Here is a 23,180-nt window from a genome sequence, read left to right on the forward strand (position 1 = left end):
TTTAAATTCATGAAAATGTATGTTCAGTGTTAATGATCGAAATGTTATGAACTGTAACTCTTACCCAAATCCTTTTTTGTTGTTGTTGATTTCTTCATCAGATGGCAGTAAAACTCGCCTCCAGCAGGAACATGAAATTCATCAGTATTGTAAGTAGGCTGCAGTTCTCTGTTTCTTCTCTGAAGTTACTGTTTTCAGTTTAAAACATCTCTTATTCACCATTAATCATAGACTCTCAAACTCAGAGTAGGTCTCAAACTCTGGTAATGAGTGAGTCAGGCTCTCATGAAGCATCATGGAATGCGATCCACTTTGTGAATCAATAGCATCAAATCATTTCATACAAGATAATGGACATCTATATTTAATAAATACAATTATTTTAAAAAGTAAAGATTCTGAAAGCACTAAAGCAGATCTCATATTAATGTAATATAGATTTTGAGTGGTAACAACAAATTACATTATATTATATGATTAATATTAAATAGGATGGTTTCATTATAAAAATGGAAAAACTGGAAAACTGGCCTCCCAACTGAGACTGGTTTCTCTTAAGTGTTTTTTTCCTCCATTTTCTCTCCACTGTCGCTTTTGGCTTGAGTTGGGGAGGCTTGACAGATTGCACAGACATTACTGGAAGAGAGCTGAACTGGATGATGACATCACTGAATCATCAATGAACTGACTTTACAATATTCTTTTACAATACTTTTACAAATTCTTGTTATTATTGAATTATGCTATACAATTTGTGACACTGATTGCACCATATGATCTTCTCACAACTTTTATTTTATTTTTATAATTTTTTTTTACAAATGAGATTCAAGACCAATTTTAACTGAAAATATGTATTTTAATTACTACTTGGACAAAATTCTGAACATTTCTTTGTGAAACTGAAATATCAAATAACTAAATTTTAAAACAACCCTTAAATCAAGTAAATAACACCAATAAAAGAAACAACATAAACAAACTAAGGCTTTGCCTGCGCTCTTTACATTCAGTTAGAGGCAACTACTCTATTTTAATCATATCCCAAGCAAATATACTGCATGCTGCATGAGAATGTTTTATTTTTATTTTTTTTATCTAAATTAGATCGTGTCATTTAGAAATTATTCCCCTCGGAGATACATTCATATAAACTCTTACTCCCAACTGTGTCGCGATTCATTTAACATTTCAACAGATCCTCACATATTTGTATCCGTGTTCAACCGGCTCAAGGTGCATCCTTACATTCCTAGAAATAACTGCTCATTGATCTTTTGATGTTGCGATACATGTCCAAACGGCTGCAATATGGTGAGTAATCGGCAGAAGGCAGCACTGATGTTGTTCCTGTCCCAGTGCACCTGTCGGAGCGCCGCCCCTGACGCGCGCGCACATTCACGAGCTCGTAAGTTTGAGGCAAAGCCTCTCTCCTCTCAACTCCACCAGTCCGTTATTGAGCTGCTTTCTGTCGGAAATTCATAACACAGCTCCAGGAGACGGCTGTCTTGCTATGAGGACTTGAGCAAGGCGATAAACGTGCCGTCCTGTCCTGATTATTTCGGAGTAGTCGACTGAGCGCGGAGTTTTTGGCGAGTGCGCGCGCTCGTCGCGAGAGGGGCAGAAGAATGTCGCGCGACCCCGAGGAGGTCAATAAACTGACCGAGAGCACTTACAAGGTGAGAGACATGACACCTAACGCCAAATTTATTCACCTGCTGAGATCTCAGCGGCTAGGATAACCGTGAAACATCCACGAGATTGCTGGATAGAGCCGGTTATTTACTGGTTAGGAAACTTCTAAACTGGTCAGGAAACTTTAAGACAAATTGTAGGTAGCACTTTACTGATTTAGCTGGTAAATAAGGATGTTCTGGTCGGGTCTTTACCAGAGCACATATGGCACATTTCATTTATTGACACAACCAAACGAGTCAGATGTGAAGCCACATTTAGGGATTTAGACGCATAACTATACTGATAAAGGTGTTTTTTGGTTTTTGTTTTTGGGAATGTGTTATTACTAAACACTTGTGTGAATCATATGCTTTATTTCAGCAAAAAAACAGGCTTAATATTATAATATTAAAATTGTAATATTATATATTATAATAGTAAATTAATATTATAATATTAAAATGAGCACATCCAGATATAATTTGTTTTTACACACACGCGCAGATTCACTCTCTGACAGCAGGTGGCGCTTATGGAACAGCTACAATAGTGTTTCCTTGGTTACCACTGTAAACAAAGCAATACAGCAAATAAGACATAAATATGGATTATATCAAAGACTATAGAATACCATAAACATGCCTCTCGAGTATATATACACACACACACACAATATGCTGTCACAATTTGTGCTGCTAAATATTTTTTTGGAACTTGTAACCATTTTTTCAGGATTCTTTGAAAAAAAAGTGTATTTAAATATATATATATATATATATATATATATATATATATATATATATATATATATATATATATATATATATAAAACTATATAAACTACTGCTCAAAAGGTTTGGGATAGTAAATATTTGTTCTCTCTTTTTTTTTTTTTTTTTTTTACGAAATGAAAACTTTTATTCAGCAAGGATGCGTTAAATTCTTAAGTGATAGCCAATATTTATATTGTTAGAAAATATTTATATTTTGAATAAATGCTGTTCTTTTTAACTTTTTATTCATTGAAGAATCCTGAAAAACAAGTATCACAGTTTCCAAAAAATAAATCAGAATATAAGAATGATTTCTGAAAGATGATGTGAGACTTTATACTGGAGTAAGTTTAGGGAAATTCAGCTTTTCATCACAGAAAAAAAATAAAAAATATATATATATATATATATATATATATATATTAAAGTATATTAAAATAGAAACCATTATTTTTGTAATTTTTTGATCAAAATTAAACGCAGCCTTGATGATAAATTTTCACTAAGGACCAATAAATGTATTATCTGTGTTGTTTTATAGAACATTTAATATGTGACGTTAACTTAGTAAACAGTGCAAAGATGTCAGGGAAATGGTTTTAAAAGATTTTAAATAATCCACAACGCTTGGCACTCAATCCTCAAGAATAGTATTTCTGACGTAAAATTTCATGTAAAATATTAAGCTGCTTAGTTTATGTTCATTTGCTTTTTTATAGAATGATGGACATTTCTTTTGAGAAAATGTTACAAGTTTACAGTTAGTTTGTGAGTACCTAATTTTTGCAGTATAACTGTGTACACAAAGAATGAATGCTTTCATTGGGAGGAGGTTTATTATCAGAGACCGGCTCCCACATGTCATATCTGTGTATGAGTGCGTCATTCCAGTATAATATCAGCTGTGCGTCCTGTCCTACAGTCTCAGGCGGTTCGAGACGTGTCAGGGAGTGGAGAGGACTGGGCTTTCTTCATGCACTGAGGATTAGTAAGCATTAAGTAAGCGCTTGTATACCAATTGAAGTTCAGTAAATATAACCAAGCCCAAGTGTTCACTAGTGACTCATTCAAATCTCTGCCTCCGTTCTTCCTTTGAACTAATGCAGTGCTGGCGACTATTAAAACACATGGCCTTGTTGCTCAGTAATTGGTCTTGTTGTGAAGAGCAGTAGAGTTTCCCAAAGTTCTCATCGTGAGCTCATTCTTCCAGACTTTATCATTCACGTGACGTCATTGACTCCAGGTACTCGGCCATACTCACACAGAGTGGTCCTCATATGAATTTCAATACAACTGAAAGTATCCTGAAAGAGTCGAGTGGATCAACTCATGAATGGAGATTTCTTCTTGAAGGTCTCTCGCAGGATATGCAGATGACCGGCTCTCTATAAGTTGTTAATAAGTCATTTTATCCAGTATTGACCCATATGGAAAGATATCTGTGAAGTCATTCAAGTTTCCATATGACTCATTATCAAGACTGTTGGAAGACCATTTCAGGTGACTACCTCTTGAAGCTCATCAAGAAAATGCCAAGAGTGTGCAAAGCAGTAATCAAAGCAAAAGATGGCTACTTTGAAGAACCTACAATATGACATATTTTCAGTTGTTTCACACTTTTTTGTTATGTATACAATTCCATATATAATTCCACATGTGTTAATTCATAGTTCTGATGCCTTCAGTGTGACTCTGCAATTTTCATAGTCATGAAAATAAAGAAAACTCTTTGAATGAGAAGGTGTGTCCAAACTTTTGGTCTGTACTGTATATATATATATATATATATATATATATATATATATATATATATATATATATATATATCTGGACCGCATATACGTATAAATTACCAGGTTTATCTACCAGTATTTCAGTTTCAGTTTTAGTGTTTGGTAAAAAAAAAAAAAAAAAAAAAAAAAGAAAACATGGTGTACTTCTTTTTAAGAAGTGGACCATCTCTTCCTCTTATAATGTCTCTGATAACCCATGGAATATTTTATAGTCTATATAAAATGGTTACTTTGGGGGAAATGGTAAATAGTGTTTTTGACTGACCATTTTCAATCTTGAAGACCAAACTCGAAACTGGTCCAACAACTTGTTCTGTCTCAAAATGTGTGTATGCACTTGGACAAAATCAGTTATCTTAATATTAAAACAATTTACTCTACCAGTAATTACAAACCATCCATGAGATTCAGTCCTGAGCCAGGATGAAACCTTACATTTTATAGTTTGTCAGGTCTCTTTAGGGTTGTGTAGATCTCCATATTTTTACCAAATGTGACCCTGGAACACAAAGCCAGTCATAAGAGTAAATTTTCTGAAATACAGGACAGTATACATCATCTGAAAGCTGAATAAATAAGCTTTTCATTGATGTATGGTTTGAGGACAACATCTGGCAGAGACACAACTATTTGAAAATCTGGGTGAAATAAATAAAATTGGTGGAACAAAATATAAATCTAAATATTGACAAAATTGCCTTTAAAGTTGTCTATTCTTATCAATGCAAATCACTGATCAAAAATTAAGTTTTTATATATTTACAGTAGGAAATTTACTAAATATCTTCATGGAACATGATTTTTACTTAATATCTTTAAAATAAAATTGGCAAAACAAATTATAATTTTGACCAAACAGTGGCTATTGCTACAAATATACCTGTGCAACCTAAGACTGCTTATTGCTGATTGGCAGCGAGTGCATTTTGGGTTTCGGTCCAACAAATATTGCTTAGTGCACTTTAAATATGTTGTTATGGCCCAAAGCAAAAGCATTTTACACTTTGAAATCAGGTAAGGCCTGCTACTTTTCATGTAACCCTTCTTGCACAGTACATTAAACTAGAGACCATTTAAAATGGCACTGAAGAGGTTGTTTCATGAACAGAACTGTCTCTTGTCCGCACAATGTCACGATTGCGACTGATTACATCATGATTGCTCATGCCAATATTTGAACCATTTCCTCTGTTTGAAATCCCTCTTCTCAGAATGTTATGGAACAATTCAACCCGGGGTTACGTAACCTCATAAACCTGGGAAAGAGCTACGAGAAAGCGGTTTCAGGTGAGCCTCGCCTTTTCATATCCTTACTATAAGAACATACAATAAAGCACATTGAAATGCCATTTTAATAACTTTCATATACCAGCATTATATATATTTTTAGCCAGTGTCGGAAATTGAATTATTTGGTTATTTGCGAGTCCCTGTACTCTTGTTTTTATTAGTGCTTGATGATAAATACTGGGTTTTTAATGGCCCATGCTTATATCTAGAGAGCAGATTGTTTATGGCAGCTATTATATACATTAAGATTGAGGAAAAATGTGATGTGTGATCAGCTTTGGATAACGAGGTCTGATAAGCCCAAGATTAATTTGTCAAATCAACAGCCGGGAAATAATGACACATCCAATATCCACTTCTCCAGTTTTTCTGGGAAGATAAACATCAGTCCAACGTAACTTTTTTAATGGCAATCAAATTAAAATCTATACAAAGGGAAGACTTAACTAACGAGTTACACATGCAAAATGAGATCCAGATGAATTATGGAGGGAAAGCTGGAGCGCTGATTTAACTTTTCTTGTTTTGTGTAACATCCTTCACTCCCATGTAACCCTTTCCTCAGATTGCTTTCTTATATATAGCTACAAGTCAATCTGGGAAAAGTAGGTCTCCTGAGCAAAGGGTGGGTTTCATCACATCTTGAACAAATGGATAGCTGATTTAAAAACAGGGTTAGACGTAATAACCATGATCGCAGACTAAACACAACCCTTCTTTTATACAGCTTGTTGTTCCTGGACTGACTGAAGAGGTTTGTTGAATTTGACCTCTTGAGGTGCTAACCACAATATACGGGTCTTACAGACAGTAGCTCTCCTGATTGAGTGTGTTCATAAATCCTTTGTTTATTTTGGCTCAAGAACTTCTTATGCCATAAACCCAGTGGTAAGACACTAACTATGTTTCCATCCACGTATTTGTATGTGCATTTTGGATTATCGCATAAAAAAAAACGCTGGATGGAAATGCCAAGATGCACATAAATTATAAAAATGTGCATAAAAACGTATGTGCACAACTGAGTAGGATCAACTTTTTACCCGATAAGACAAAATGTGCATAAGTTAAGATGGAAACACATTTACCGAATAAATTCCACCATGCGCATTGAAAAAAATCATGTGATTTTGCGCTATTAGACGGGAAACTTGACTAACCAGTTGACCGATCTCGTTCATAGCATCTATATGTTGTTTTGGTCGTACTGAAATGCCTGAGGAAAGTATTTCAGTATAATTGATGTCTTACATGACCACGTTCCCGAACAGCAGGCATCCACCTCTAAAAGCAATGACCGCATTTATTGTTTTACGTCTGCTCTCTCTGAAGCACAAGTAGTTTGTTACATATAAAAAATTATTATATTCAGTGGCTTCTCCTAGATTTCTTAGAGATATCTAGTACCAGTTTATCAGGAAGGGACGGACAATATTGTTTTCTTTGACTCTTTGGATGGAAATGGTGCTTTCTTCGCAAATGTTTTATGCGATATTTGCGAAGTTTTGCGATAGAAGTTAAATTCGCATCTTTGGATGGAAACAGTGACTGTGTCAGCTTTTAAAAAATATGTCTCGGGACACTGGCGTTCTGTTGTGCCCCATCCAAATATCTAGCTGCTTTTTAATTGCTTAATTATAATTCACTGATAACAGATGAAACACTTGCAATCTGGTGAAATGAAATAATCATAGTATTTATTATACTCAAAAGCTTTTGGAAAACATTAGAAAGCCTGTCTGTAGATTTATTTTATATTTTTTTAATCAACACAAGAATTAACATTTCAGTTATTAAGGCGCACTGGGACAGTCATTATGAGTAGTGATAATGCTGTATATTATCTCTAGTAAACAATGTGCAGCATGTTTTGAACACAGAAAGTAAAACAAAAATCTTGCACGATTCCACCTCAGTAGAATAACCATATTCTTATCCTTGTTTTGCAGCCATGGTTCTTGCTGGGAAGCTATACTTTGATGCTGTATCTAAGATCGGGGAGAACGTAGCCACTTCTCCAGTGTCCAGGGAATTGGGTGAGTCACGGCTTATTCTTTTTATTAAAAACGGCATGGGCACTTCTTTCCCATTTACTCTTCCTATTGTGCCGTTTTGCAGGAATGTGCCATAAAACATGTTATGTGGCCTGAAATCACTTTTCAGTGTCATGTTCCATTGAGCATGTTTGAAACAGTCAACTTTGAGCTGTTTGTTGACACATCATTGTATCTGCCAGACCATAATAATGGTGGATGTATTGCATTTATTCAATTGTGTCATGTTTGGGAACTCCGGGTTCAAATCACATGTTGAAAGCCTCTGTTTTTTTGTTTTGTTTTGTTTTTGAAATTGATTGCATAATGCAACTACTGTATAAACATTTCATACAACATCAAATGCTACATTACTGTCACATGATCTCAGGACATTGCTGGCCTGCTTCCAGAACAAAACTGCTTCTGAAAGGAGTGCGGCTGCTCTGGTATTTCAAGCACAGACATAATGTGATGGCACTTACAGTAGAAGAATATTTTACAAAGCCCCACTGTGACAAACTAGTAGGAGGTTGAGATTTTACTATATTATGTGCTTCAGCTTCATTGGTTAGTCATTATGTCTTTAAAGTCACTATGATTTTTCTTATTCTAAGTAATTAAAAAAATATTACATATATTATGAGTATGTTGACAGCAGAGGGTGTAAAACCATGCAAATAAACTATAGGATGTAGGGCTGCAACAACTAATTGATAAAATATGTTTTTTTTTTTTTGTAATTTGACGTAGATTTTAAATTCTTTATGTAACACAAGTAATTGTATTTTTCTTATAGAGCAGTAGTAGTACAATTTTATGGTAAATATTTTTTTTCAGATGAGTTAATGTGTATTCCTCCTGCCTTTTGTATTTCTTCATTCTTTACAATAAGCTTTAATTTTACTACTTTAAAAATGGTAAGCAATGATTTATGGTTTAGAACGTTTAACCCTTATTTGCACATAATTGGTATCATAGCTTACATAGATGTGCTAATAATCAACAGATCATTCAATAATGTATATATATATATATATATATATTTGTTGTTGTTATTATTATTATTATGTAACGGAAACAGGTCAATTTAGCTCAATGGGAATCATTTAATAATTTAAAGGGAATTTAAACAGAATCACTGTTTCACGGCTGATCACTGAGACGCCCTGCGATTCACTGAACAAGCTGTTTAACATCAAATCTGTGCTGGATATTAATATCCAAAGTATAGTGAAAACACTATCAATTAGCACAGTAACAAGATCGGCAGTTTAAGACATTACACAAGATACTTCCCTTTTCAATATGAATAAGGATTTATTAGATAAATCTAAGATATATAAGCTAATCTAACACATAAACGCACGCACACACACATTCACACAAGTTGCAGGAAGATAGTCCAGGTGAAAGGGCTATCCCGAGGTCGCTGATTGGCTGGAAGTTCAGTCGCTGAAGTGACGTCTTGGGGAGCCCGTGGTTGGACATTGGCTGAAACTGAATTGTGTGGCTGGTTGGAGCTGAACGCGCAGACGAGGTCGACATTACAAAACTTAACTCAGAACACAAAACTCTCAAACGGAAAAGAAAAGAAATAAAGTTTGACGAAACTAAGGTGGTGTTTCTTCTCATCGTGGCTAAGTAGCAGCAGGCAGGCACGCTGGAACCGTGCTCAAAGAATAGTGATGACTAAACAGCATGGCTAGAAGCTACAAGCTAGCAGAAGCATAGCTAGAGACTAGAAAGCCACATGACGAATAGCAGCAGCATAGCTAGAGACTAAAAGCTAAGATTTTATGGTGTCCTGAGTATTTAAACTGGCCTGTTGGCCACACCTCAAATGTTGTCTTGACCAATCAGATATTGTCTTGGCTCAGAGGTATCATAAATCATATGTTTATCTTACCAAGCATGTGGTCCGAATTTTCCCACTCTTGCAGGGTCTAATTTTGGACATGATTCCTATAACCGAATATAATAGATTTGACCTATAATTGATTGTCAGGACAATATCAAGCAAGCAGATTCGATTATATCAATACTAGACATGACTATGTATCCTAAAGTTATCAAAAGACATACACAATAAGTGATTATACAAGATAGTCGAATGTGTGGGTTACATATAAATGAATATGGAGTTAAGCGATGGAATGATATTCATTTAGAAGTCATTTTGGAGTTCATTTTGGTCCATATATATGTACAAAAGACAGTTTCTTTGTCATTCTCTGACATAGGGATGTTCTGTGAAGACAGAGGTTTAAAGCCCTTCCCCCCCTTAGGAATTTCAGTCTGGTTCTGCTGGGTGGGGGGAAGTCAATGGAAGTGTTTAACTTTAACTCATGGGTTTCCATGTGATGTCCAGAGTTGGGTATAACGCGTTACAAAGTAACGCGTTACTGTGTTCTAATTACTTTTCGTGATAACGCAGTAATGTAACTCATTACATTTAAAATAAATGTAATTTGATTACAGTTACTGATGTCAATAAAATTACGTTACTTGCGTTACAAATGTATTGGTAAGAAAAAATATTAAAGTAAATAAATTAAAATGCATTTCTAATCACGTTTTGGGGCGGCTGCGTCAGTTATTGAGCATGCGCTTTAATGAATTACCGGAGAACTCGTTTTGTTAAAATGGACGGAGATTTTTGTTCAAGATCGGTAGGGAAGGTAACTTCTGGACAGGTGAAGAGAGCTGTAGCAGCGTGTGTGGTGGAGGAAATGCTGCGCTTGTCGACTGTGGAATCGCAGTCATTTAGAGACTTGCTTACGATGATAGTGACGGACAGCTCTGTAACCTTGCAGGACCGAAAGACATTTGCAAGGTATCTAGATAAATGCTATGCGGATGGAGGGCTGTCACTTTTGTGTAAAAAGCATTTTCGATTTTTAAGACATAAGTGTTCATTGAATTGATTGTAAAATCGATTTTCCATGTCTAAAAAAAAAAGACGTTTCCTTTTTTTTTCAACGCCACATATCGGACGAACGAGAGCGCTTGGAAACGCACAAGTCAGCAATATTTCTTATTTATTGGCATTAGAGCTTTAATCTGGCCTTAAAAGTTAGGCCCGACAGGACCCGAGCTCGACAGGTTTCGGGCCGAGCCCGAGAAGTACATTTTGATTGACAGCTTTTTAAAAGCCCGAACCCGTTTGCAGCCCGACATTCAGATATGCGCATACACACACAGCTCTTTTGCCTTTTGTCAACAATGAGTCATTTATACATGTTTTAACATAATTTATTCATAACTAACATAGACTAGGCCACTTGGAAGTTGGAATAAAGAAATAAAATAAGTCCTCTGTAACATCGTAACATCTCAGCACTCTAAATAGACATAGACTCATTTAGCCTATAAATAAAAAAAAAACGCACCAATAAAAACGAGTCTTTTTTAACAGATTAAATTAAGATACATTTTTTAATTAAGATGGGTATTTGGCAATAACGAAATAAAGATAAAGGCTCCGCTGGGTTTGCTTCTCCACATATCAGCTGACATTTAATAATAGAATAATGCCAACATTAGCGTAAAAACTCAGTCCACGTTATGCATTTAAGCCTTAATGAATATATAGTTATCATTTGAAAAACCTTTACACAGAGAGATTAGGCTAGGTCTACATGTTTTTGTGGAGGAAAATGATTGAATCCACTGTAGATGTCTTCAGCGCGTTCCTGCGCTCTCTGATGGTGCGTCATTATTCACTCATTATTCTCATTATAAACATGGTCAAAACTTTTCCACACCTCAGAACTTTGCTTTAGTTGCTGGTGCAACCAAAACGTATTTTCGCCAGAGGCAAGCCTCCGTTGCATCTACTCAGCATCCATTTCACATCTTTCTCGCGCTAATCGAAACACATCACATGAACGTGCATTTACCTCACAAACTGGAGCGCAAGCCCGAGCCCGCGTAACATGATATAAAGTAAGCCATAACACAAGTTTTTTACATCTATATTTTTTTAATTGTTTAATTATTTTTAAATAAATCGAGAATTATTTCAAAATCGATTCCCTATTTTCATTTTCGAAACTTTTTTTGGTTGGTCCCATCGATTGTGCAATCGATTTTCGAACGAAAAGTGACAGCCCTATGCGGATATGGAGTATGTACTTAAAAAAAACATTCGATCGTTTGGAATATGTCTCCACAACCGCAGACATCTGGACTTGTAATAATAGAAGCTTCCTTGGAATGACACCCATGTGGTTAAGACATACTGTAGATACATTTAAAAAGACTACAGTTTTCATTGTTGGTCAAGTTTATGTTAAGAATGTTAAATTATAGAAATGCATTGCATTTTTAATTCAAGTTGCTGTTTTCATATTTCTCTAATATTTTTCAGTCAATATAAATAACTTACGGAAAGAACTGAGTTTCACTTTGTAGTTTTTTTCCTTGTATGTTTAATAGGTTTTCAAAGTAACTTGAAAGTAAAGTAATTAGTAATCTGATTACTTTTTACATGCAGTAATCAGTAATGTAATCAAATTACAATTTTAGAGCAGTAATTAGTAATTTGTAGTGGATTACTTTTTTTGAGTAACTTACCCAACACTGGTGATGTCCAGCATTGCATTTCAATTACGAACAACACATTTGACACCAAATTTCTCTTCTTCGAATTGAAATTGCAAATAATTGTTCTAGTAGTGTTAATGTTGAAAGCTGTTGTGTGAACAAGTTGGTTGCTCATCTTGCTTGGGACTTGTGGCACAGAATGTTTTATGACTTCATGAAGAATTCGGCTCTCGTGTTTCAGACCCAGCTTTGATAGAGTGTTTAATTTGTCTGGTTCGACTCATTTCTGTTACAATTATTATTATTATTATTATTTTATTTTTAATATTTGTTTGATATGGCTGATGACCACCGGTTTTTTTATTGTATGTTACAAAGTGTTGGGAAAATATAAAAGGAAGAAGGAAGTATTAGTACAGAAGTATATATACTTTATGGAGAGATTGTAAATTTTACACACACACATACATATATACACACATTTAAACATTTATCAAATCAGCCTATTTTGAGTAAAATGGCACAGCTTCTTAAATCAGTCAGTATTATATTATAATAAGATATTTAAGCACTACTTAATGATAGAACATTATTGATAAGACTAAAATGTTGTAACTATGTATGAATGCATATTTGTCATTTTAACTGAACTGGTGGTGATGCTTAAGATATTGTTGGTCATTTAGGGTTTCTGTAAAAAAAAAAAAAAACAGAGAATAGTAAAAGATAGTAGTATTTATTATTAAACAATAATACTACTACTAATTCCACTACAATACTAAAAATATACAACGCAAAAAGGATTGATGAGCTGCTGGGTTCATAAATATGTCAGCATTTGCTCGAGCTGATTTGCTGAAATCAAAACAGGGGATGGTACTAGATGAGCACCAGCCAATGAGATTGCCGTGTGTGCATTAGCTCCGCCCATCAGGGGGCGGCTCCTGCCAATTCTCCCAGTGGGGGCAAATGTTAGATCGATTAAAGAGGACAGGTCACACATTCAATTGATAAATTAGCGTGTAGTTAAAGATGTAAAGGGAACTGAAAAATTACAGTATTAATAAAAAAAAACTGACATTAGGAATCAATCTCTTGCTCTACTTATGTTTCTATATGCGTGTTAACATAATTCAGCAGCAAATGAAGACTGACGCCAGGATGTGGTTTTTCCAAAAAAACCTTCAATTTCAGTTTAATGAGAAACACATTCTGAAATGCAAAATGCAGCGGTAAATGAGCAGAATAGAGTGTCAGCTACTTTGCAGCCTATTAGCCTTTTTCTCCGCTCATACCACGTCCTTGAAAATCCTTGTTTATACGACTTCCCATCCTTTGTAGATACCGGTTTGATGTTTAAATTTGGTCTTAGTTGTCCTAATTCTTTAATTGCCAATTTATCCTTATTGCTACAACGAATGAATGGGTTTTTTTTTCAATGACACGATAGAATTAATCTGCGCTGAGGTAACGTTCGCCGTGATATCGATCAAGTTCAGCTGACAAAGGCATAGCTGTCCCCTGTTTTTGTTTTTGTTTTTGTTTTGTTTTTCACAAAGATATTAAAGTAGTTTTCATTTTTTTCTTGTTGTTAAAATTCAAAATATTTGTTTAATATTATAGGATGTCACTGTTCCCATCAGTCGTTGCACAAGTAAAGGTTACGCACAATGACGAAAGCACGTTAGGGCGAGCCCTCCCGGAACTCATTGAGATTCCATTGCAGTGCCTGAAGTTTGAAAAAAAGTCTATGAGAGCAGATCATTTTGACTGAAATCCGCCAAAAAGGGGCGGTACTACACAAAACGCGACTCAGTGCTAATTGGACTATTTAGAGGCAGCACAAACAGTATAAAATAGTGAACGCTAGCGTAACACTGTGGTTGAATGTAAAATAAATTTATCCCTTTCCTTTGGTGGTGCTTCGCCCCATCACCCTAATGGAGAAACCGCCACTGCCGCCCACTACCATAGAAACTGCCATATCTTCTGCTTGTTCTTTAAAGCTGAATAATTCTAAATGAACTGTTGCATGTCGATTCAGCGTGGTGTGTAAGACTCTCGCTCTCTCTCTTTGCATGTGTGCGACATTATTTAGTAGCCCAGAGTGAAGATTTAGTCGCATATTCGAGTGATTTACTCGCAATGTAGAGGGTTGCAATAAGATAAAATAAGAGTTGAATTTAAACTATAAGATAAATATGATAAACAATTAAGTCCTCCATATTTGAGCTGCTGCCTATCTTGAATTAGTTTTTTACTAATAAGTAAGGTTTGGGGCTGTGGTAAACCGATCCTACACCAAGATGGGCAGCTTCATCCCAGAGCAGGAAGTGTAAATAGTAGCCAGTGGACTGACTGAGATCATTCCAGCAGATTCTCCATGCGTTTGTTGGAAGAGTGGTAACCGAATACTCCTATTTTACAAATGCAAATTAGGAGACTGACTTTGCAGGGTCAAGCAGGATAACTAGAGCAGGGATTTTGAGTGGATGTTGGCAGGGATAAAGGCAGTGAAATCTGCTTTGCCAATTCACTTTTACAATTTCAGCTGAGACTGCTCTTTTTTCTTTTTTTAAATACAGCTATATTTTTCTCTTGGCAGTCTGATCAGATAATAAGGAGGATGAGAAAAAAATCACAGCAGATATTATTTCCAGTTCATTATTCAAGCTGGAAATGGAAGGTTAAGTCAAGTGCATTTCATTGTGGGATACAGCATTGTACACACAGTAAGCTTCCCTTTTTACTGCACAGTTTGGCAAATATGGGAAGTCAACCATGTATTCCATGCATACAGATCATTTGCATATACACATTATTGGTGTGTGCATCTCCATTGTGTCAAGCTGTTGTAACAGGGCCTGAATTTCATTTTGGAAAATGGTGGGGAATTTCCAGCATAGGTGAATGTTATTTTTAGACATTTTTTAAAAATAAATATTCAAGTACAGAAATACTACAGAAATTGTATAATCTATTCAACTGTAAAATAACACTGATTAGTCTTCACTGTATAAATAAACAGTAATTCAGTTTTATTTAGGCTGCTGTCTCTTTAAGAGCTCATGCACGGATCTAATATACTATTACACCTGTGTTTCATTTCCTAACTGCTTACATTCACTTAATATCCTATACAACAACTCAATTCTGTAGTTACACGCGTTCAGAGATGTGAGCTCATAGAAAACTGTCTCTTGGAGAGATAACAAAAACTCTGAGTTCTCTTTCGCATCTCCTTTCACTTCAATCTTTCAGTCGGACCTTCATCTGTCCTTCTTCTGTCCCAAGCGTCTTCCACACTGAAATATTTGTGGGAATTTGCAGAATCGGTGGAAATGTGTTCAATTATGCGCAATACCCTCAACCCTCATAAAATCAAGCCCTGTGTACATAATGGCAGTTGTTTTATGAGCAATGTTAATAATCATAATCTGAGCTGGATTAAGCAGAGGTTGTGACATGCCAAACAGAGCACATTTGTCCCCGACTGACATCACATCACTGCCATAATCTGTTCATGTTCATTGTCAAATGAATCAATGATATTTCGACAAATTAATTAATCTTTTAAAATGTAATCAGATAAAAATGCAATATTCCTTTTTTTATGTTCTGCCAAACACGTGGATAAAATTTACAGTGTGGATGGAAAAAAAAGAAGAGTCACAGGAGATATTTACAAAGCATGTTAATACCAGGTGAAAATGGTAGTGCATGTCAGCTGGCCACTTGTGATCAGATCACTGAAAGCGCAAGCGTAAACTGGGTGCGAACACTTATCAGCATTCATGCTTCAAAGTGATGGATTTTCTTTTCTTTGTATTTTAGTGCGGATGACCTTTTCTTGACCTTTTCTTTTGAGGGCCGTAACATTTGAATATTGCCTTAGTGGTTGTTAACACAATGCCCTCCCTATCCGTAGACGATAAGAGGCGAAACTTGCCTCTGTTAGGGCAGATAACAACCCAACGCAGACCTTGTGTTCCACGTCACTTGTGTTCCTCAGCGAGGGGAGCCTCTTGAGCTCTGACTGCTCGGCTGAGCTGAAACCAGAGCCGCCTTCAGGCAGATGAGCTGACACTGGATAGTCTTGAGAGTCACGGACAGATTGACACCCTCCCTCCCTCCCTCCACGAGATCAGGTGTCAGAGAAACGGCGATGCTTTCATTCTTAACCAGCCCTACCAAAGACAACACATCGTCCAGCACCACACAGGTGTCCTATGTGTTAAGATTTCAGACTCTGTGTCTCTTATAACCCAACAGGTGTGATGTCCCACTCACTAAGAAGGATGACTCCACTGATCAAGGCACCTTGTTTTGTCATATCATTTGACTGCAGAGTGCCTCGCTGATGGCAGATCATCAGATTACGCTCATAGAGTTCACTGGAATATCATTCAAATACCTGCTTGCATTCTTATGGAGATGTGCTTGTACAGTGGAAATGCTGAGTAATGCATGAACGCACATGTGCAGCATGCTAAAATTCCTTCTTGTCTGCTGTGCACCTTAGTGGATAAAGACACAGGTCATGTTGAGAACAGATCGGGGTCATCCAGATTAAGTCGATATGTGAGTGCCATTGTGCTTGTGTTGACCTGGGAACAGAACAACAATGTTAAAGGTAGACTCTGCACTCTTAAATGAATAGTTACTCTGACACACGTGTTTCCTGGAGTCAGTGCAGTAGACTTTTGCCAGTTTTACCTTGCACTGCCATTCAAGTAAGGTTTTCAGATTGTTTTTATAGAAGTCTCTTCTGCTCACTTTAGTAGCCCTGTCGCAATAATCGATATATTGATTTATTGCACAATGTATGTACATGACCTCAATAATATTTGGTGACGCAATATATATCACCCATTACATTTACTTTAAAAAATGTCAACATGTTTTGTACATTCTACTTGCGCCTGTGTAATTTTGCAGCTTCTCGTACATAATGTAGTAAAGTCATGAGGTGCTAGTTCAAATTTAAGAAATGCTTCTCCCAAAAAGTTTAATCTGCAGATATGGTCTTTTTTAGGGATCTGTGCCTTTGTGCATACGGACATCTGACTGCTAAGTATTGATTGTGTTTTTCAGCAATACAGTGCACCCTTAATTTACAGAGAAAAGAAGGTCAGGGAAAAATCTGTAGATGGAATACTCTCCATTACAAGTTGCTTTGCACTTTTTGTTAGAAAATCTTTATTTACTATTTATTCAAGTTTATTCAAGTCAAATCTAATATTTATTAATCTAAATATTCTTAAAAATCCAACGTTTGTTGTCGTTTGTAGGTGTGTAGGCCTTCTTGAATTATTATGCTGTTACATTAATGTTACATATTCAGTGGCATAAAATGGCCTTTAAAATTGCAATAATATCGTTTATTGCAATTGTTTCTGGGGCAATATATCCCACAGCAAGAAGTTATCGTGACAGGCCTACACCTAAGCTACATTTATTTGATCAGTTAATAGAGGTGCACTGATCCGATACACAGTATCAGCATCGCTCCATTACTGACACTTTATGGTGGATTCGGGGGATCAGTCAGACCGATCCTTATCCGATATTGTGCGCATACTATTCTGCGCTATTGTTAAGTCCCAAAAAAGGCACGGAAACATTGAAAAGCACCATAAAGTTTTCATGCACTGTATTTCATGTGTTCTGAAGCTGTTCCATAGTTTAATGTGAGGTAAAAATGTATACTTTTAAATTCAAGTGCACATAAACTGCAGCCATCTGTCATTCAGCATTAAGCATCGCATTCAGTTACGAGACAATCGAGACAATAAAACTCTCTCTAAGATGATACAATGTTCCTATTAATATACTTTATCTGTAGATAAAGATCTGTGGTTTTGCATAAAAGGATGAGCACCATGAATTGTTATTCCTGCACATTGTAACTGAAATTTAAATATGTTAAAAGAAAAGGCTCAATAAACTATCACAGATACAATAGACTATGCATCAGTATCTCTTCCCTTTTCTATGTGGAGTGCTACATTCTATATACTTTCTCTCTCTCTCTCTCTCTCTCTCTCTCTCTATATATATATATATATATATATATATATATATATATATATATATATATATATATATATATTAGTGCTGTCAATCGATTAAAAAAAATTAACTAATTAATCGCACAATTTTTTAAAATTAATCGCGATTAATCGCGATTAAACGAAAAATGAAAAGACTGAAACTTTTTGGATATGTAAATGTAAAATGTAAATAATTAATGTAAACTCAAGACAAAGAAACTATTTAAATTCAAAATATGATTGTTTATTGGAATTTTTGTTTAACTTGTAACACAGATTTTCTCATGTAAACAACATACCTGCAATAAACCATCAATATTCTCCAAATTAACTGTTGGCTTGAAAGCCATATTTATTACAGAAATAAAAACACAGGCATGTAAGTACCATTTGAATTTCAAAACAATCAATGCCAATAAAAAACAAAAATGATTTCCATGTTGAATTCTAAGTGGACTGCAAAAAAATTCCAAAGTATAGTCATTGCCAGTGCTTTAAGTGGGCCAGTATGCACCTGTACTCAGTACCGCCACTTCCAAATATAGCTCTTGAGCTTACTGCCACCTCTCCATGCGCCCAGAACGTACTTGTAGCGTACCGGTACGCTCATTTGGACATCTGTTTTAATAAAGGTTTTAATCTTTCACCTGCACTGCCGATTTTCAGAGCGCCCTTCACAATGCAAGCTTCCTAATTCATCCCACCCAGAGCAGAAACTACATTACCCATTCACCCTTAAGTTATACAAGTGAATAGCGCATGTGTCGCTTTTCCCACTGTTAAGTGTCAACAACTCAACGTGGCCGGAGAAGGTGTGTGAAACTCATTGTGAGTTATACTAAAGCAAAATCTTGAGTATTTATTGTCTGATAAACATTAAAAACTGTCTGCGGAGGTTGAGTCGTCCTGCAGCCCCCGCTGGCTGTTCATTGGCTGCAGCATCTTTTTTCTAAGTTCTAAAAAAATACCAAGACGGCAAGGCACAAATTTAGATATTCATTTATCGAATTAATCTATAGCCTATGCACAAAGACAATATGATCTTTTTGTCCCCTTTTTGTTTTAAAGCTTGATGAAGAGAGAGAGCGCAAGTTGCTGCAGCTGCGAGGAAGACAGTGATGCACGCGTACAGGAGTGATTGACAGTTCGCGGCACTGTGTACAAAAAATACTCCGCTACACAATTATTTCGTTATTTCGTTTAAGCTTATTAACGTTAGCGTTACAGAAAGGTCTGATTTACGCACTGTTACAGTCATTGTTTTTTTTTTTAAACAATGACATTTGAGTTCATGATTTTAATGTTGCTGTTTCTTGTGGCAGACTAAATGAAGAGTAATGTTTCTTGTGGCAGACTGAAGAGTAATCCGGCAGAGTTTTATACTGAAACTTTCCGTCTAAAAGTCCTTCCTTGGTCTTATCCATATTTCTTTGCACGTTGAACACACATAGGCCACAACTGGAAATAAAAAAAAACCTGAACCCGCGTTAATTGCGTTATTTTTTTTTAACGCGTTAAATATTTCAAATTAATCGAATGCGTTAACGCGCTAATTTTGACAGCACTAATATATATATATATATATATATATATATATATATATATATATATATATATATATATATGAATGTATTTTACAACAATACAAAGAGCAATGTTTAACATTTTAACAGATTCAGCCCTACACATACTTTTATTTGTTCCTCACTAAATGTTTAGATTTTATACAATTGTGCATTAATGATTTTTCCAGAGTAACTTTTGCTACGGAATTATCCACTGACTTAGTTTATGGTAGTATTTTTTTTGTCATAGATTGATTATATATTTATTCATTTGTTTCGTTTTTTTTACCTTTAAGTTCTATATGTGGTAGATTGTGTTTTACACACAAAAGAGTGATGATCAGGTCAATTCTACACTGCTTGGTAAACTGTGCTGGTATCGGATCGTTATCGGTATCAGCTGATACTCAGAATTTCTGTTATCGGATCGGAATCGGTTCTGAAAAAGTGTTATCGAGCCAGCCTTAGTAAAAAAAATTATATTGTGAAATATTATTACAGTTTAAAGTAACTTTATTCTATTTGAATATATTTTAAAGTGTTTAAAGAGTTTATTCCTGTGATGCGCAGCTGAATTTTCGGCATCATTACAGTCTTCATTGTTACATGATCCTTCTAAGAAATTATTCTAATATGCAGATTTGCTGCTCAAGAATAGGATTGGGAACAAAAAACAATTATTATTCAAAACTGGTTCTGTTTTTGGAAAAGAACTGGAACTGTGAGCAATTTCTTAGTCTCGGTTCCAAAAACGGCTCTGGTGCAACACGTGACCAAGCGCAGTGAGCCGCCTTGCGCCGCTGTAGTGACGATTCGGCATGTCCTTTAAAGGATGTCTCAAACCAAATAACAGATATGCCGCCCCGCATTTTTAATTACTGAGCACATTGTTTCCAATGACATGAACTCCACAAACACACCGCGTCGCATTGTTTCCCTCGACTGTACACACACTCGCACCTTTGATAACTGCAATTTATTTTGTCCGACTGCGCATGTACTGTCAGAGCGCAGCACCTGCTGCCACTAAATTACATTATATTTGTCCCATATTGTCATTAATATACATACTGACTTTAACTTGGACCACTAAATAAATAGACTTCCTTTGTTATGCAAGTATGAGGGTTAGATTATTTAGTGCACTGGTCATTTCAAGAGTGATAAAGTGATAGAAAAGATTTATTTTCATGCATGTTAAAAATGTTTAAATGTAAAAAAATGTGGAAACCACCATCTCCTGACTGCATTGTTATTTGTAATATAGGGGCTTTATGGAGTGTGTGTATACATGGTTGTAAGTATAACAAATCTATATAATTTCATTAATTTAGGGAAATGAACAAGTGTCTCAGACCTCAAGGGACTATTTGGCTAACCAGCTTATTCCTGCTTGAAAAGTAAAATGATTGATAATGTAAAAAACATCAACTTGGAAGCACATGCTGATTGATGGACTAGTATTACTCAGCATTACTTACTACCTTCCAGCAACACTGCATTCAATAAAGGAAAAATAGTAAAAAAACATAATAATATTTCATTTAAATGGAATCGGAACCTGAAAATTTGTATACTGTAATAAATGTTGAATTTTGACATTGCCAACCTTTAAATTAAGTTGACGGTAAGTAATAAACAGTACTGAGCATTGATTAGTTGAGTATTTGGCATTTTTCCTTACTATTTTTTTTTTTTTTATCATTGTTTGCAGGAAGCACATTGCACTTGCTTGACTGACAGAAGTTAATTTGTATGCTCTTTATTCAAAACAGTCTTTTTTCTTCCTTACACCACTGTGTTTTATCATCACACCATTTAGTCCCATTTTAAGGATCCTACAGACACAAAGGATTTAATTCACCATTGATCCCCAGAATGTTTTGCTTAACTGTGTAAGTGTTATGTCAAACTCAATCTCTTTGTTTAAGAGATCACACAGAACAAATATTACTCATCTCGTCCCTGATTTTCATTATTAGAGTGTTAATACCATTAGACAGCAGAAGGATGAAGTACCTGTATGATGTGGTTTTCTCTTTCTGTTTTGTTATGCAATAGTGGGTCAAACAGTTCTTCACTTTGTCAGGAGTGTTTAGGTTCAGCTGACCCCACCTGTTGCCTGGAGTCGTGTCGTTTTTCGGGAAGAACACACAAACAAAGCAGGAGTGAACCACAGTCAGGGAAGATGCAAAGTAGCCTTTGTGTTTCGAGAGACACGGTCCTCTGCTTATCATTGTGCATCAGGGCATGAGTCTCTAAACCACTCTTGACCCATTTTAAATGTGCCAGTTTTGCTTTTTTAACCAGACTGCAGAATCACAAAGTTATGAACCGGCTCCGAGACTCCCTGCTTTTTTATTACTCCAATCCGCTATGTATAGTTTGCTTTCCCACTGATATTTCCACCTTTTGTGTAAAACGCCAGTAGCTTCTGTGGTAACGGATTAGTTCAGCCACAAATCAAAGTCAATGTGTGCTCATACCTTCATGCCATTAAAAGCATAAAAGCAGTCCATACAGTGTGTTTTATATAACCAAGTTATGTCATCTTTGCCACCAGCAGAGCTCTGAATCACATTCAGATTCGCAGAAATGGACCACACTTGGTTTGACTTCACTGATGCCAATTTCTGATGTGTCTTGGCTAAATGAGTGCAGACCATTTTGATAATGTGGAATGGACAATACCACTGCTGAGGTGCAGCAGAACGAATGATTTTCCTTGTAATTTTAGTTGTTCCTCATAAAAGTATTTTGTATGGCTTTAGAAACAAGACTTCAGTATGCTGCTTTTTTTTGTCCTTTTTAGAGCTACTAGAGCGTCACTGTGAACTGCTGTATTTAAAAGAGCTGTGTAAAAGATTATTCAGAAATACTCTTTTAAAGGCGTGAATATAACAGCATTTGGGTTTGGCACAAATGTTGAAAATATTAAAAAATTGTTGCTTTCCCTTTCCAATCTGTTTTGGGTCATTAAACTGAATAAATACAATACTAAACTGAACCATTTCCCTTCTTTTTTATTTTAATTGATGTATAGTGTTCATGGAATAATAGGTGTTATTTTTTATTCTCCTTGTACTCAGATTTATCTTTTAAACAATGTCACCTGCTCTGGTATCCACACCCCTCTTACTTGATTTGTGTAACAGTGAAAGCAGCAGTGGCTGCCAGTACCCACACACACACACACATACACACACACACACACACGAACACACACACCCTCATTGGTGCCACAAAGGAAGCTTTTTACCAGGACTTTCTGGTGTCCTTTAGTCTCTTGTGTCGTTTGAACTGTGCTTAGCAAGACTAGCCACAGGACAGCAGTCAACACACACACACCCCATTAGCAGTCACATAAGCCTCAGTGTGCAGTGTGAGAAATTGAATTATTGCATAATATGTTTTTTTTTTTAGGGTTTTTTTTTTGGACTGCACCAAA

General features: G+C 35.7%; 1 protein-coding gene across 1 annotated transcript in view; it reads left to right on the forward strand.

Moving 5' to 3' along the window:
* The first annotated feature begins 1,374 nt into the window (after positions 1-1,374).
* The window catches only part of LOC113052413 (brain-specific angiogenesis inhibitor 1-associated protein 2-like protein 1), a 52,512-nt gene continuing 30,706 nt past the window's right edge, over positions 1,375-23,180 (forward strand). Inside the window, exons 1-3 of the mRNA XM_026216859.1 lie at positions 1,375-1,679; positions 5,455-5,530; positions 7,483-7,569. Coding sequence (XP_026072644.1) covers positions 1,629-1,679; positions 5,455-5,530; positions 7,483-7,569 — 214 coding nt within the window. The 5' untranslated portion in view covers positions 1,375-1,628. The remainder of the gene's footprint in view (positions 1,680-5,454; positions 5,531-7,482; positions 7,570-23,180) is intronic.

The sequence above is a fragment of the Carassius auratus genome, chromosome 3 (genome assembly GCF_003368295.1).
Source record: "Carassius auratus strain Wakin chromosome 3, ASM336829v1, whole genome shotgun sequence".
Classification (NCBI taxonomy): domain Eukaryota; kingdom Metazoa; phylum Chordata; class Actinopteri; order Cypriniformes; family Cyprinidae; genus Carassius; species Carassius auratus.